A 17,998-nucleotide genomic window follows, 5' to 3' on the forward strand; every position below is an offset into this window, starting at 1 on the left:
GTCACATACTCAAATTGAAGTCAAAATGAGTATGAGTAGGACGTTAGTATGGCTTTCCGAACACAGCCTGTGTTAATCAATCCCTAGAGGCGATATCCCGTGGGACGCCAAGAAGTCTGATTCAGTAACTTTAGGACAATCCCTTTTGGCCAGGGGCCAATAAACTAGCTGTTAACTCTTAACCAGGCTGTCCTAAATTGGATCATCTCCGAGTCTCCCTTTGTGTGCAATTTAAATGATCTACAGATCAGCCTGCTGGCTTCCTCAACTTAAGCAATCCACTCTGCACACACATATACCCACGAGAGCTGCTCCTGGCTCCCCTTATAGTTAATTCTGTATGTAATTAAACAATCTCCTGATTATCAGTAATCTTATAATGTGTCATAACGAAATACACTATTATGCATAGAAAAAGGAGTTAGTACATGATTAATCAGACCTTTCAGACTGCAGGACAGTAGTGCTGATCTCAGGTCAGATTGAGTGAGTGTACTGATGGTGGTGGTTGTACTCTGTCCCGTGGTGTCACAGGGAGTCTGTCTGCCCTGCTGAGGTCAAAGTGGGGCCCACTGAAGAACAACGAGCCCACCATCGGCTTCTACACGCGGCAAATACTGGAGGGACTCAAATACCTGCACGACAACCAGATCGCACACAGGGACATCAAGGTGACTTGACATACCTTATTAAACAAATTATATTATATTTTTTCTTAGTTTATCATTTTCCAGAAATGCATAATTTTGAGAATTTGGATGAAAACTAGTTGATTTTAAGCCATATTAGGGATTATCATCATTTCTTTATAACACTGCGGCTGGATGCATTTAGGCGCTCTTTTCAGTGAGCATTGATTTCCATAATTGAAATCTTATTCATGAAAACTTTTACACTGACTTTTTCAACTACTATTGTTGTGTCTTGGTGAGTCCTTATTATTTTTTTAATTTTTATTTCACCTTTATTTCGAAAGTCAAGTTCTTATTTACAATGGTTGCCTGACAAGCGTCAAAAGCCACTTAGGGAAAAGGGGATAGAGGCTAGGGGATCAAATATATTAGAGATAAAAAACGATTTGAAATAAATTACATAAAATAGAATTAAAATAACAACTAAAATTGGCAATGGAGAACACAGACAGCAGTCAACAGGCATAACATGAGGAGCGCACAGGTACATGAGTGAAAAGGAAAGGAGAAACCGTACAAATGTGTCCTTGGGAATTGAGTGGGAAAGCATCGGCATGGATCAGGGAAAATGGCTGACGTGGCGATTTTGAAGGATGGAAAGATGAACGAACGCCCCATGCACAAGAGACAGTAAACCTACAATTTGCATTCTGTCATTATAGATAGAATAACTGGGTTGTTACATGAGCAGTGAGGGTCACATTAGCTTATCAGACAAGGGAAATAGTGCACCAACATGTGGAAGGTGCACTACAAACAAGGTTAACTCAAGGAATTTCAATTTTACAAGTTTAAAAGAGGGTCACCCCTCAATTGATCTTTCGAGGTTAAATAAAGGAAAATGAAATAAGTTAAATCCCCCTATGCCTTTTTGGCACTGTGAAAACTAAATCCCTGTGACTCTCCCCTGTGCACAGTAAATCTGATTTGGTGTGAATGCTTTCCAAGAGTGCCAGCTGCTGCTTACAGCTCTTTGGCAACAACAGTAATCCTTTAACTTTCTGTTTTAAAAATCTCCCTCCTCTGTTTTATCTCACTTATGACAAACACAGATAACAACATCCATTTCTAGTCAGTCATTGAGGTCAGGCCGCCCTCCTCCACCGTGCTCATATAAGCGTCATTAGTGCCATCTTTAAATGTTAATCACCTTGTTTTGACTGGGACTTTTCCCTTTCCTACTCCTACGCAGTGATGCTGTAACCAGTGCTGTTTGTCGCTTTCAAGGATTTGCAAGCGCCTCGCCTTATCTCAATCCTATCATTTATTCATTCATTCAACATTCATTTAGTGAAAACAAACAACAAAGAGAAGTACACAAGAAAGTAAAGGCAGTCCCACAATAAGCTGATAAAAAGATCCAAAAACCATTGAAATTAAAGGCATACTATGGGTAGGTCTAGAGAAGGGAAATTTGTTTATATTTGCAGAGCCTGCAGTTAGTTTACAAAAAATTTACTAATATTAATAATTCTTAGTATTGAGTAATTATATCATCATAAATCAAAACTGCATTATTTTGAGGCACCTGGAACCAAAGGTAAGACTAGAATATGTTTATAAACTAAACTGTGGGCCCTGCTGCTGTAAACAACAGTGCTTTCTAACTTCACACAGTGTTCCAGAGATCCAATTTTCCTGTAAGGAAAGTTTGTTTTTTTCAGTTGTGAAAAAATACCTTAGAAAATATTCACTTCTCTTACACACCCAAAGTACAACATTAAAAATAGAGAGTCAATTAGAGAAAAATGAGACAGTGAAGTAGAATGATGTGCGTGAAAATACAATATAGTTATTTCAAACAGTTGCAGGTAGAGTTTGGCCCATCTAAATGTGTTGAAGGGTATATGAAGGTATTGATTTTAATTTGAGGCTGTAATGTGTTCCAGGAGTCAGGGGGCACTGAAGCTAACAACATGTCTTTCCATGTTTTTACTTGTGGAACATAAAGCAAAGAGGGGAATGGGTGTAGTATGATCTCACGGATGGCCTTTTTCTTTAATCCTGCAGGGTGATAATGTCCTCATCAACACCTACAGCGGTGTTCTGAAAATATCAGATTTCGGCACATCCAAGAGGTTGGCTGGGATCAACCCTTGCACTGAGACCTTCACAGGTACAGTACACTCTCACACACTACACATACACACAAACGCACACACACACACACACACACACACACACACACGCGCGCACACAAACACACACACACACACACACACACACACACACACACACACACACACACACAGTCTGACAGACTCAATCACTCCCTGCTTCCCGTTCACACATCCCCCTTCAATACCTGAAAATCCTAATTTCTGAGAAACTACTGTAGGTGCTACATTTAGTTTAAGGTGGAGTCGGCGATTCTGGAAAACACTTGCTGTCATAATCACTTTTTGTCCAAATCAGTGAATATCTCCTCACGCCCCACTTCCTGACCATACCGCGTGCGCTGAAAAAAATCTGGTGTCAATACTCAGCCTATTCTAAATTGGTATGTAAACAAAGGGTTTATACTCAAATATGGCCCACTGTAGCTAGCGACATACCCGTTTACAGAGCCTAGGCTGTATAAATTACCTCTCAATTTCTTTTTTTTTCAGTGACAGGTAGCGAATCGTGGGCTGATATTCACTGATTTGGAACAAAAACAGATATTGACTACAAGCGTTCTCAAGAATCACTGGCTACACCTTTAATAATGGCCATAAATGCAGCTGAGTAGTTTGCTGACCCTGTGCAGAATTATTTTTATATATTTTTTACCATTACAATAGCTGACTGTTGCTGTTATTCAGAGAAGTTGGCTTGGGCATGAGTCTGCGGTCATGTCAGACTCAGAGCAGTGACTGTGTGACTACAGCACCACAGCGGCCAATAGCAGCTCAGTATCACTAGGGGAATGAACCATCTGGCAGCTGATTGGAACAGACAGGGGACTCACCCTGAGTGGTAGAGCTCTCTTAGGAAACTGGGCCATTCCTTTTTATAGGCCAGGCCCAGGCTATAAATGTGTCCCTCCCCTGTTTTTAGCTCAGTACACAGCCCTTCTAAAAGCAGCAAGTACCCGCCTGGCAGGCTATTATTAGCACAAAGGAGGCCTTTGAATGGGGAGGCCAAAAAGGGTTAGCCTACTTGAGCTGTGATTAATTGACAGCACAGGATGGCTCTTTTGCTGTTACTCACACCAAGTTGTAAGCCCTGATAATGCTCTTGTAACCTCATTACTCATTTTGTAAGAATTGTGTCATACCCTCAGGACAGAGCTAACTTATAATTAGACTTAATGGGAACCATTTTTGGCATAGGTTTTTCATCAGTTTCTTTTATATGCTGTATTCAAGTCTACTGAAATATAATTTTGAACGGATTTGTAGACCATTACCTATCAAACCATAATAGTTAACCTAATGCCTATTTTTTTAACTGTATTTTTATACCTAAAAGTGCATCAATATGATGTCAAAAATCGATAAAAAGAAAAGAAATAATGAGTAATACAAAAAGTAGCGTGGTCAGAATTAGATTCTTTAGCTCATTAAAATTACTAACTATTCCTTTAAGATAGAGAGATCTGAAAATTTCTACAATAAATTTATTAAACCAACACATCCAAATCCAGATGAAAACTTGGCAGCCAGAAGAGAATGCATTGAGATTATATTATTTTACACCCTGAGTGTGTTTTTCTAATAATCCCTGCTCAAAAAGTGAAACCCCACTAAGCCACTACTTGCTGAACATAAGGTGTGCTTATATTACACAACACTTATAAAAACTGTGTTCTGATTGGTCAATCACGGTCCCTCATTCCTCAACAATAACCACTGTTACGGATACCTCACCGTTGCTATGTACCATACAGACAACGTTTCCATTGATCACTTCCTGTCATATCAATCTGCTGATAGACGTCTGAAAACAGTACTACAATACTACTCCTTAAAACAACGTGAATACTTTTTCAACATGACTTTGAATGTATGTGGAGAGCATGGGAACTTTGGAGTCATGGTTCATATCTAAAAAGACTCCAGTCAAGACGACATGAGTCGGTTTGTGCCCATAATGACATAGTTACTGTTGCTATGGAAGAATGATCACTTTAGCCTACACTTGTTTGTTAACCTTTTGGTCCCTGACATTTACACTAAATAAATATATTTCTGTCTATGTTATGATGCTTTGTGTTGGTTTGTCCAGGCACACTACAGTACATGGCTCCTGAAATCATAGACAAGGGTCCTCGGGGCTACGGCAAGCCGGCGGACATCTGGTCTCTGGGCTGCACCATTATAGAGATGGCCACTGGGAAACCCCCCTTCTATGAACTGGGAGAACCGCAGGCTGCTATGTTCAAGGTGAGAGACTCCAGCACTAACTAACACTATACACACTATGTTTTATCGAGTATAACGTCCCAACCAGCACACAGGAGTGTTTAGTGATGTTGTAAAGCTTATCTTCTGACTGTCCGCCGAGGCAGGCTAATACTTCCTATTGACTTCCAGTATTTGTGATAATCCGATTAGCAATAAGTGCCCTTTGCCCATGTCTCCTTCAAAAATGCACGCACAACCAAAGGAACGGTTTCTGTCACCTTGTGTCGAACCCAAGAATGAGGAAACTATTCCTTCAATGAAAACGTGACATCTCTTATTATTGCCTGTTTAAAGACACTGTATGTGCACAGCCAAATGTCTGGTTTTTGATGGGACATGATTATTAGGAGTACTCTAAGACAACAACCTTTTATAAACACTCAGACTTGATGGTTTGACTGACAAATGATGGAAATCTACTGTACATGGAAACTACAGGCAGATGTACTGTGTTTTCAACTCCTTCTAGTCTTATACATATCTAAACCTTTAAAATACAATGTTTCTCTTCTACTTTTGTACCCAACGCTATATGCTAAAATAAAGATGCAAAAAGTTGATATGCAAAAGTAAAGTAAAAAATAAATTTAATATGCAAAGAGTTACTTTCTCTCAGCTAAATTCATTAGAGAAATGCTATAATCAGCTTATCTTGTATCCCCACTCATCACTTCCCCTTTCTATGTAGAACAGAACTAGTGAATCAGCCGTTGTGCACCTGCATTGTGTCCCCGCCTGCTTTCTGTAACGTGACCCAGACCAGTAGAAAATCACAATATTGTCCATGCACCAACATGTGTTTGAACACAAACACACATGTGTAGCTCAGCAAAAACACACACTACCACACATTTTGTTTTAGTATTTGTTTTCTAAGTTTCTATATGCTTCTATCTTTGTTGAAATCCTCTCCCCCAATCAGTTTTTTTTCACTGTGCTTTTTGCTTCGGATGTAAAGTGCTCCAAACCCGTTGAAATATTGTTCCTAGCCACATGCAGCCCGTTCCTAGCCACATGCAGCCCATTAAGGACACTAAAGATGTTTAAGGGATTGTCTGGAAGGCTTTATAGCACTCCTGTCGAATATCTGAATCATGGGAATTTTCCATATGATGTAATTTTATGAAAGTGCTGTGAAGCGAGGAGGTGCATGTTTCTATGGTGACTTTACCTTTAAGGGACAAGCTGGGATGGTTGGGTGGGTTTGGGTGGGAGGGGATCTTTCACGCTTGTTAGCATTAAGAATGATACAGCTGCACTATGTTTGTATATGTTTGCTCCAATGAGTGCTGTAGAAAATGATAAATGGTTTAATGCAAAATCAATAAAAAATTCCGAAACAAAAAAAAAAACAAGAAACCAAATTAGTAGGTAAAAAAAGGACAAAACATAAATGCAGGAACCGGGGATCTCCTCACGTTTTCTGATTACAGAATTCATGCAACAGCAATCCTACCAGCTTAATCTCTAAAAGGATTTCGTGTCGCGGCTGCAGTGTGTTTGGCGTGTCTGTGTGGAGTTTTCCCAACCATTTAAATAAGCTCTTATACTGTATATCCTCTTCACTGATCCTTGTGGAATGTCTCAAGGGAGGAGCCCTTGAACCTCCCTGCTAATCTTTAGTGAACATTCCTCCATGACGACAGGAATTTCAAATGTTCTTGTTGTCATGAGGGCCCACCGCTTCAACTTTGAGTGCTATTACTCTGAACAGCGGCTACAGCACACCCACTTTACACTTGTCTTCTCGCTGTTTCTCCGATTATTACTTAGAATTTTTTGAATGGCCAACTGTTGTAAAATTGCAACATCAATTTGATGCTGTTTACTATTACTTATTCCTGACTGAATGTAGAAAAATTAATGGCATATCCCAACATCCCAGACCTTAAACATTTTTGGTGCAAAAAACAACAAGAACAACATCGCCAACATGGCCATCTCAACCCTGGAGATGTCTCTCCAATTTCAACACATTTCCACGAAAACCTTCGACCTTTTGTATTTTTTTAAAGAAAGTTCATAAACCCTGAAACAAGCTTTACAGCTGCTGAGTTTGTAAACATGAACAAAAGAATGTGATGTAATGAAATTCTCATTATGAATATTTAAATGTAAAAAAAAGTAAACCAATAAGTCATATTCCAACTGTTTATCTTGGAGAAATTGATTATAGTTGGATTTGCTTTTGTTATTAAAATGTTTCAATACAATTCATTTTAGAGTTGCTACGGGGAACTTTCAGTTTGTGTTAATTCTAGTGGCCTCTTTTATATTAGGTAAGGGTTTTCACAAATCCTTTCACAAAACCCAAAATATAAAACAATCTTCTGCTCGTATCTGAACTGAATGTGCTACCTCTGTCTGCAGGTGGGCATGTTTAAGATCCATCCAGAGATCCCTGACTCCATGTCCCCAGAAGCTAAAGCCTTCATCCTGCGCTGCTTTGAGCCAGACCCAGATCGCAGGGCCACCGCCTTTGACCTGCTCACTGACGAGTTCCTCACTGTCACCAGCCGCAAGAAGAAGAACAAGAGTAGCATCACAGGTTGGGGAAGCTCACAATAACTCATGTCAACCAGGAGATGGATAGCTTAGCTTAGCATAAAGAACGGGGTGAAAGGGGTAACCTATCTTGGTCCTAAAAGTATATACATGAACTATAGATTAAAGGCTGCATCGTCAGACAATAAATCAGTCATAACTATTGATTATAGCTCATGTTGGCCATTGTTTAAGCATTATGTGAAAAGCATTGCTGCTTGTCTCTGGTTTTAGGGGATGTCAAGGTGTTGCCCTCTTTGCTGAGAAAGCAGACTGGCCAAGTTATTATACTGTAAATTTCAGCGTATGGTCTTAGAAGATGATGTATCTGCTGATGAGTGTCACCTGCCCATTGTGAAGTGAACAGGTGTACAAGAACATCATGCCACCTGAACACACCTTTTAATCTCCATTGTCTGGACTCCACAATAATCCCTTTTCTCATTGGGTTTCCAGCCCGCAGCAGTCAGGCCTTTGTGTTCCTTGGCATGGGCACAAAAAGATTTATAAGAAAAAAAAAAAGAAAAAGGCTCAAAAGCTTGTGCCTCTCTGCCTACTTGGAAATGTTATTCTGCCAATTTTACATGGAAATCATGTTCTGTTTTGTTCTGGGTTAACTGCTGACTCTGTTTTTTTCTTATGTTTTTTCCCCCCACAGCTCTTACTCCAGGGTCTGGTGAGTAACCTTGTCCTCTTCTTATTTCAGACATATTTACCAGAATAGAGGAGCCTCTTTGTAATCTGTATGACAGCAAGGTAAAAACACCTGCTAGCTGCTTTACTGAAGAATATCTAAAGCTACAGTTTATTCATTTTATTTCTGCCAGTGGCATTACCTGCCTCGCACGACTCTGCCCTTTTTCCTAGAACTCACAAAATAGACATTGCACAACATGATTTCTTTCCAAATGATTGAAAGATCTTGTTGTCCTGCATGGTTTCATAATGTATAATACAATGGCTGTAATTCACTGCAAGATGCATCAGATAAGGCTCCTAATATGATGATTTTCTGAAAGGGGAGCCAATTTTCCCTCAGCACTTTGACTAAATATCACCCTCTTCAAAGCTTATTTTTGTTACGGAACAAAAGCTTATGCTCCTCTCTGCTGCAAAGTATTACATGAGAGTGTTATGCATGAAAGATCATAAGGGAAGGTTTTTATTTGATTTGTATGTATTTGTGTTTATTTTAAGCTTCTTCTTTTCTTACAATAAAACAAAGACACATCGGATATACACTTACAACAACAACTAAAAAGATAGAGAAAAAAATAAGTTTAATAGTACCAACCTTTTTAGCTGCAATTTTAAGAAGCTGCTTTTTGAAGGTTCTGATTTTCTTGTGTTCTTCTTCCGTGTCCTTCAGAATATCTCCGGAGCATTTCTCTGCCTGTGCCGGTGGTGGTTGAAGACACAAGCAGCAGCAGTGAGTACGGCTCCGTCTCCCCTGACAACGACCTCAACACCAACCCCTTCATCTTCAAGCCCAGTGTCAAGTGTTACAGCGAGAGGGACGTCAAGGGCCCGCGCTCTCTCTTCCTCAGGTTAGGATGAGTGAGGACCAGACACATGTGTTTGTTAACAGGGGTCACTGTGGTCAAATTCTAAGGTGAAAGGCCATTAGTGCGATATGTCTCCTCACAATACACTACCTGTACTGTGTGTTCACTGATTAAAAAAAAAATCTGGTGTTAATACACAGACAGCTAGGGTCTGTAACAGGGCATTTTGCTAGCTGCTCAGATAGCAGATCGTGAGGAGACATTCACTGATTTTGACCAAAAGTGATATCTACGACAAGTGTTTTCCCGAGTCTGCTTTTAAGGCGAAACACTGCAGGCATTGTTTTGATTTTTAATTTTGGAGTCAACACTTTAAACATCATATTTCGCTGGGTTACTGTGGCATGAAAATAATCAAGTTTAAAAAAAAAATACTAACTCACAATAAATAGATTTTATAACTTATAAATGTGACAACTTCATCATCTACAGGATCTAAACCCAAAATGCTTTTTCAAAATGTTTTTGCTCAGCATTCCAGTGGAGAACTTTGAGGACCACAGCGCGCCCCCCTCCCCTGATGAGAAGGACTCAGGCTTCTTTATGCTGCGGAAGGACAGCGAGAGAAGAGCCACACTGCACCAGATACTGACAGAGGACAGGGACAAGGTGGTGGCCAACCTCATGGACGCACTCACACAGGTCGGTTGGTTTGTACAACGCACCATACCATCCCTCAGAACACTTTCACTTTTGTGTTGACAATTGTTTTGGAGAAAAATGTCAGATCCTGTTTGAAATGTAAAGAATGTAAACGTGATGAATTATAGGAAAAAGTACCTTCCAAAGTTGTGTGCGAACTGCCCATCTACAGTATGTTTAATTAGTTCTGCTTTTGAGGTCAGATAGGCCAAAAGTTATTAGTAAAGATAGGTGCTTTCTTGAAAAATGTCCTCCAACTGTTTGAGTAATAGTTGTTGTATTTGACCATGTCGTACACCATTGTTTTTTCGTTATTATTGTATCTATGTGCTCTATGGCATTATGGTCACAAGCCGTAAATAAATCAAATTAAAAAATTGGATCCTATACGGTAAATATAAAAACTCTAATACCTCTTTTCCCTTTCCCTGTCATTTTAACTGTCTCCCTCTCACCTGCAGGGCTCTGAGGAGATGAAGCTGAAGTCGCAGCACATCTCCACCCTGGTTGTCAGTTTAGCTGACTTTGTTCGCATGGCTGACCGGAAGATCATCGCCAACACACTGTCTCAACTCAAACTGGAGCTGGACTTTGACAGCACCGCCATCAGCCAGCTGCAGGTTCTGCTCTTTGGATTCCAGGATGCTGTAAGTATTCATGATAATAATAACAACAACAATAATAATAATAATAATAATAATAATAATAATAATAATAATAATAATAATAATAATAATAATAATAATAATAATAACAATAATAGGCCTAATAATAATAATATTAATTACAAAATTGTTGCCTTCTTTCTAAACACAAAACACAACCTATAGAACCAGATTAATGATTGGGTCAAGAAGAAAATATCAGCTTCATTTCATATCACATCTCATCCCATTGGGTTTATGAACTCTTGATATAAATATTAGAAATGTGACTACTTGAGTGCCTTGCTAGCAGAGTGGTGACAGCGCATGCCACATAATTGGAATGTCGCAGGTTTGATTCCAGCCGGCGACCTTTGTTGCAGGTCGTTCCCTTCTCTACTCTCTAGCTTTTCCCCTTTCCATTAAAGGTGCAGTGTGTAGAAATTATTTTTTCACAACAGGCTTGGTAAATATTAAATATAATATTCATAGATATGTTTTAATTAGTGTATTATCACTTGAAAATACAAGTTATTGTGTCTTTTATTACCTTTGAATGAGTCTTTTATATTTACATAGGAGAGGGGCACCCTCCTCGGAGGCCGCCACGTTGCACCGCCATGTTTCTACAGTAGCACAGAATGGACAAACTTAATGGCCATATAGGTTTTTATATATAGTGGGTGACCTGCGGAAATGCACTTGTTGGAAGGCGAAGAAGTACGATAGAATAAATAACTAATACATCTTCACCTCATCACTTGATAGTGTACATGTTTCTCCTGCACCTGTGATTGTCTTCTATCCGTGGGTGCTGAAGACTTCAGTATAACGGTTATCATTTGACATGAGCAGGCTGCCATGTTCCTGACTGCACACAGATCAGACGGATGACTGTGACATACTTGTAACCTTTTAAGTGCAACGATGAAAGGGGAACATGTCGGTGTCTGTAAATACACAATCTGCTATAGAGCTGATCTGCCCTCCGCCTCAGAAATGAGGGCATACACATGAAATGACTCTAGAGCAAGTGGTTGTTTTCATATTTGAAAAGGGTGTTGCATAACCCCGGTGAAAGGTGAAGCTCTGATGCCCCCTGTTGGCCAAAAAGTAGAAGAAGGAGAGCTGGGAAGATTCACAATATGTTTTGTTGTGCCAGGATGTTGTGCAAAGAGACAATATTTTAGACTGGAATATCTTTTAATACAATAATATAGTATATTAATACAATATGATGCTTCATACTTCCCTTTGTGGAGACTTGTGTATTAAAACGGACTTAAAGGAAAAGAATAACAGTGAATGTTATTCTTAAAAAGGCAAGACATTTTTAAATAAACCTGAATGAATAAAAAAGTTTGAAAAACCCTATATATCTATTATGTAAAATGTATGTCAGTATGAAAATAAAGTAAAAGAATGAATCTCTTCACTTCAACAGGTGAATAAAGTGCTGCGAAATCACAACATCAAGCCTCACTGGATGTTTGCTCTGGACAACATCATCCGTAAAGCTGTGCAGACTGCCATCACAATCCTGGTGCCAGGTAACATTGCAGATCTACTTTAAATACATTTTCACTGGTCCTTCGGGGAAGCATTGACTGACTTATGCCCTTGTACTGGAAGCTGCAGTAATCACTGCTTTTGGTTCAAAAACAGATATTTAGGAGATTAAAAAATTCCAAACTCATCTGCATCTGCACAACTCACCAATACTAACACTAAGCATTTCTGTAGTTTAATGACCTGGCAATTTTTTTTATTTTTTCCAAGGAATATGATCACGTCATGAGAGAAAAAAACACAACTCAGTACCCTAAACTGACTTAACTAAACTGAATCAAAATTGCCTCGTTGGGACACCTATGCTTTGGCAAGCTTGTCTTATTTTATGGGTCTTTTTTTGTAATGCCACCAAATTTGAGAACACATTCCACTGTTTCAGCCGTAAAAAATATCTCCGTATGAAGTAATATTGTTTCTGAGGTTCATTCAGCATGGTTTTTTTAAAGGACTGATCCAAAACCACTTTATTTCTAGCTTGAAGCTGTGCTTATTTGAATTACTACAGGCCTATTAAACAGTATGGATCCACACTGCTCACTGCTACTCATTTCACTTTAATTAAGGCTGCAATTAAGTTTTTGTTTAAATCATTGATTAATCCGTCTTTCATTTACCTGATTGACTCATTCATATTTCCATAATGAAGCTAACTCCATCAGATGAATCCATCCTATTGATCATCAATCTAAATTACTAAAGTGTGTGTGTGTGTGTGTGTGTGTGTGTGTGTGTGTGTGTGTGTGTGTGTGTGTGTGTGTGTGTGTGTGTGTGTGTGTGTGTGTGTGTGTGTGTGTGTGTGTGTGTTCAGAGCTGAGGCCTCACTTCAGCCTGGCCTCAGAGAGCGACCCGGCCGACCAGCAGGATGTTGACGATGATGCTGAGCCCGACAGAAGCTCCGCCCACCAGAACCGCACAGCAACCGTCGCCACAAACGACGACACCGTGGCAACGTCGGGAGTCAGCACGCTCAGCTCCACTGTCTCACACGAGTCCCACAATGCACAGCAGCGCTCTGTCAGCATGGAGCTGGGCCGCATGAAGCTGGAGACCAACAGGTAGCAAACAAATGTTAATCTGTGATTTAGATATGTTTTTTATTTATGTTTTATTTAGCAGCATGGGATCCATACAGCTTTTAGTCAGCTTCCATTTGTCCTTTTGTTAAAGTTAATGAGGTATTCCAAATAATTACAACAACACTGTCGATATGAGGTACGTCCAGGTTTTTTCTTAGCAGTAGAATCAACAACTGAAACACTTCTTTTCAGTTTGTAAACGCTGCCATACAGAGAGTTTTGCAGAGCTGATCGACTTCATCAACTTTGTGTCCACTCTTTTGGCGATGGCTCGAATTTAACCAACTTTTATTTATATTAATAAGTTACGCACTAAAGGTTTAATTATGCATCACTTTCTGTAAAATGACAATAACTTCTTCCGTCATGTTTCCCTGTGTTTCTGCAGGTTGTTGGAGCAGCTTCTGGAGAAGGAGAGAGAGTACCAGGCAATCCTGCAACAAGTGCTGGAGGAGAGAGAGCAGGAGATCAGACTACTGAGGCTGCGATCAGAGCCCGCAGGTCTGGGCTGCAACCTCATTCACCTTTTTACTATAACTGTAGATATGAGACTCCACTTTCCATTCACAGCTGATCTTTGAGAATTAAATCACAAAGTAAATAAAAGTGCAGAGTAAAATCAAGTTTTTTCATTACTTAAAATGAGCGCTTTTTATCAACATAGTAGTGGGGCGTACCTCCATGTTCCACCAGTAGCAAAGAACGGACAAACCTAGAACGTTTTTATATATAGCGGGTGTCCTGGGGAAATGCACTTCTTTGAAGACGAAGAGTAAGCACTATGGAATAATTAAATTGTTTTCACCTTCTAACTCGATATTGGGGAAAGACTTGAGGCAGTGGTGGATGATGCCATCTTTAGTAACTGGCTTTTTGCTCTTGAAGGCCACCGTAGCTTCTGTAAATTCTCCTCATGTGAGTGGTAGAGACGGAGCGTAGAAATCTTTAAGTTTGACCTTTACATAACGCCAAAATACACCCATATTACACACTGCACCTTTGGTTATCTCAGTACAATGTGTACTGTGTTATGTTGGGTAAATGGCTCCAGTATGTCTAAAGGAGTGTGTTCACTATATTCTCTGGCAGACATCCACACTTTGTCGGGTGAGAAGACAGACAGACGTGAAGACTCAGATCTGAGCAGCTGGCTGAGGCTTCACGGTGCCGACCAGGACTCCATAGACAGAGTGAGTTCCTGCTCCACCTCCATATTACATTGCCGTTCTGTGACTGGTTGTTTTTCTGTATTTTCCAAGATGGAGAAGTTTTTTTTAAATCAATTTTACTCTGTGCTTTGCAACAAAAGTGGCTATGAGGAACTTTCCTAGCGGCCCCTTTGAAAAAAAAAACGGTAGTGCCAGCTGTTGTTCCTGGGTGAGCGTACCCCGAAACAAGCTTTAAGAAAAACTATATAACAATAGCGTTGTGTGGCACTGATGGTCTCGTTTGCTGTTACATGTAAGTTATGATCATCAGAGGAAAAATTAGACTGTTTCAGAAATATTTAAAAGCTCCTCGTAGCTACTTTAAACCATAAAATAAAAGCATTGTACTAAAACCTAAGTATCCTATGAACTTTGCCTAAATTTCATGTAACTGTATAGTTGGTTGCATGCTTTCAGTCCTCATTTCATCCATTTTGTTTCCCTAGATACTGAAAGAGGAGTACACGTTGAACGACGTCCTCCACGATGTAACAAGAGACGATCTGAAGAGTTTAAGACTGAGGTAGTAAACTTTCCCTTTTTTCTCTTTTCATGATGATCATTAAGTCTCATTTCTGTATTCAGTGTTACGTTCCAAAAAAGACACTCTGACCCTTGCATCTAAAAACAATGCAGCTTTCCAAATATCAAGAACACAGAAGTGAAGCGGCACAGTGTAGTTTGTGTTCAAGTATTTTCCTGTTCTCACTTTAAGTTTGAACAAGGCAACTTTGCACTTCCAGGGCTCAAGAGCGAGATTTTGACTTGGCCCTGCTCTGGAGGTGGCATTTAAAATTAAATCTAGTAACATAATACATATTGATTCATGAAGTTCTCAGCATCACATCAGCAAACATGTATTATGTTGCATTATTAATACAAACCTGTTTTAAAGCCATTACTGTATGTGTTGGCTATTTCTGCTCTTGGCTCACCCTGAAAGTAGCATCAAAGAAAACATACCACATGCATTGACGGTCTCCAGGATGTCTGCAAGTTAAATTAAATTTATGAAAGTATTTTTCTCAGTATTTTTATATTGTTGTAATACAAAAAGTGAGACTGGTGTGACAGGAGGGTGTTCAATCCTTTTTCCTGGAGGCCTACATTGTCACCATAGTATCTTGAAAGAGTCCATTTTAGCAAAAACTTAAATAAAAGGAATCCCTTCATTCATCTTCTGCCACTTTTGCAGGTCTACTTTGCATTCATTTAATCCATTAAATTATTCAGATATTTTGTTATGTACTGAGGGAAATCTGATATAAAGGAAATGATTTCCATATCTTCCCAATTGGTTTTCCATCATGTTAACTGATACGTTCATAGTGTAAATAATGTTTTTTAAGATAACCAAAGTAAAATGTGTTAGAAAATGTTGTAATTGTACATTTTAGACAGCAAAAAATATTGAAAAGTATTATTTTGGTTGGTAAAATGATGTGTATTGTAACCAACTGTTCTTTCTGCCCCTTCAGAGGTGGGATCCTGTGTAAACTATGGAAGGCCATCACTGACTACAGGCAGAAGCCAACCTGAGGCCTTAAGTGGCGACAACCACTCAAGAGAAGCCAGGACCTTTGTCCCCCACAACTCAGTATTCTCCTCTTTACCTCAGTATTTATAAGAGTTCGACTATTAGGAGATGAAACTCTGTTTGCTGGGCACGCGGAGCAGCTTTCAGCCCACGCGGAAAAAAAACTTCACTCGTGTGGAGTATTTTGATAGTTATTAGAAAAAGGACTTTGGAAGAGAAAGGTCACTTTAAAAGCAACAATTACTGAGAAGTGCCAATCATTTTGCTATAACTGATGGGACAGCTTTTTGTTACAGGTGCGTTAGAAATTATAATTGGTGAGGAAAATCTATTGAAATAAATCTTGATTTTTTCAACAGACTTTACAAGATGTACTGTTTACAAAAGTGGAGACTGACCGTTTTTCTAATACAAGCCTGAGATACAAAATACTACATTCAACATCATCTGTACTAATGTTTTTATCGTAGGCATTTTATCACTACTTTTATTTAAATGCATTTTTTAATTTAATTTTCATGGTAATCTGAAGGATGTTAGTGCATGCCCTGTTTTTTTGTTCTGTTTTTTTCTTTTGGTTTGTTGTTTTTTTAATCAATACTGAGACTTATTTAAATTGTGGCTTTTTTCATATTTTTTTTTTTATAATGCGAATCTTCATTTTTATTTTTCAGATACATGTAAATATTGTGTTATAGAATTATAAGTGAACAGCGTTTTATGCACTTAAAAGATACATTGAATTATACAAAGTTAAATCTCCATGTGGATCGGACCGAGTCTATAATGAACACATTTAAAAAATGAATTGTATAGTATTGTATTTTCTAGTGGCACAAATCATATGAGATCATGTTCAGTTAGTAATTAATATTGCATTAGATCATTTGCTCCGTTTTTGTTGTTGTACACTGACAGCATTGTGCTCATCTTGATTGTCTAGATATGATCATTCAATCAAATGTACATATGTTGTAACGCTTTCATAAGAAGGAGCCTTGACCTTTTTTTATTATTATTTTAAAAACATAATGTCAAAAAATGGGGGAGAAATAATCATGAGTAGTGTGTCCGTTTTGTTTCATATCTCTAATTATTCAAGATGTTTGTGTCATATTGTTAAAATAAAGCTTATCATCTTGAAACTGTGAAAAAAATATTCTGGAAATATTCTGTCCGAAATGGTAAGATTTTTTTATTATAGGGGAGAGTGGCCTAAATTGTGCATTTTGGAAGTTGTGCCACCCCTTGTTTCTAGAAAACCATGGAAGAAATTGGAAATGTGACCACATATTTAAGAAGAGCCATCCATTTGACTCATCCTGTAAAGAAGGGAGACACAAGGAATTAGATATAAGCACATTTAAGCTAAAAAAAACTGTGTTTTGCCTTTCAAAGTAAAATTTTCATGATCAAGGTTTTTTGATTATTGTGTCTGAACAATTATAGACAAGTTTGAAAACATTTGACACATGTTTTAGTGCTTTGGTATGCTACATTTTGAGTCTATACAGTTAGCACGATGTCAGCCCTAAATTGCTGCATCATGCTTATTATCCAAATTTCTGGGATTGGGGTGATTTGTGCCAAAGGGCCTAGTTGAGTTATAAGTAAGTAAGTAAGTAAAATGTATTTATAAAAGCACATTTATGACAGTTTGCACTGTCCAAAGTGCTGTACATAGTGCATTCAGTAGGTAAACAATGAAGGTAAAATAACAATAACCAAAATAAAAGACGTAAAGCCCATACATCCACATAAACACAGATAGTAGTGCAGAGGTAAGATAGTTAATGGGGAGGAAACACCAGGGTGTACATATGAGTTTTGTAGGGGGAATCATATTTGTCAGGTGGCAGTTGGTTCCACAAGCACGGAGCAACTAGTGCAAAGTACATTTCTGAGAGTTGTGCCAGTGGCATGGCTGGCTGTATACGCTGGTCACCAAAAGAAAGTGATTGTCTACAGTAGCTCAGAATAGAGTGACATCTCAATTCCACTTAACGACACCACTGATGAGAGTTCAGATGGCCAGAAAGATGATGATGGTGACTTTGTCATTGTGAGCTTTGCAGGTAAAACCATTTGATCTGCTAGGCCTTGTTTAAGAAAATTGTCCTTCAATCTTTG

At 38.8% G+C, this 17,998-nt stretch overlaps 1 protein-coding gene across 1 annotated transcript in view; it reads left to right on the plus strand.

The window, feature by feature from the left end:
* map3k5 (mitogen-activated protein kinase kinase kinase 5) overlaps positions 1-16,943 on the plus strand; it is a 75,739-nt gene extending 58,796 nt beyond the window's left edge. The window contains exons 17-30 of the mRNA XM_080047624.1: positions 535-671; positions 2,703-2,808; positions 4,902-5,059; positions 7,451-7,628; positions 8,283-8,300; positions 8,994-9,171; positions 9,663-9,831; positions 10,293-10,478; positions 11,920-12,025; positions 12,856-13,102; positions 13,512-13,624; positions 14,213-14,313; positions 14,778-14,854; positions 15,810-16,943. Of these exons, the coding sequence (XP_079903750.1) occupies positions 535-671; positions 2,703-2,808; positions 4,902-5,059; positions 7,451-7,628; positions 8,283-8,300; positions 8,994-9,171; positions 9,663-9,831; positions 10,293-10,478; positions 11,920-12,025; positions 12,856-13,102; positions 13,512-13,624; positions 14,213-14,313; positions 14,778-14,854; positions 15,810-15,870 (1,835 nt within the window). The 3' untranslated portion in view covers positions 15,871-16,943. The remainder of the gene's footprint in view (positions 1-534; positions 672-2,702; positions 2,809-4,901; positions 5,060-7,450; positions 7,629-8,282; positions 8,301-8,993; positions 9,172-9,662; positions 9,832-10,292; positions 10,479-11,919; positions 12,026-12,855; positions 13,103-13,511; positions 13,625-14,212; positions 14,314-14,777; positions 14,855-15,809) is intronic.
* The last annotated feature ends 1,055 nt before the right edge of the window (positions 16,944-17,998 follow it).

The sequence above is a fragment of the Ammodytes marinus genome (assembly GCF_949987685.1).
Source record: "Ammodytes marinus genome assembly, chromosome: 19".
In the NCBI taxonomy this organism is placed as follows: Eukaryota; Metazoa; Chordata; class Actinopteri; order Uranoscopiformes; family Ammodytidae; genus Ammodytes; species Ammodytes marinus.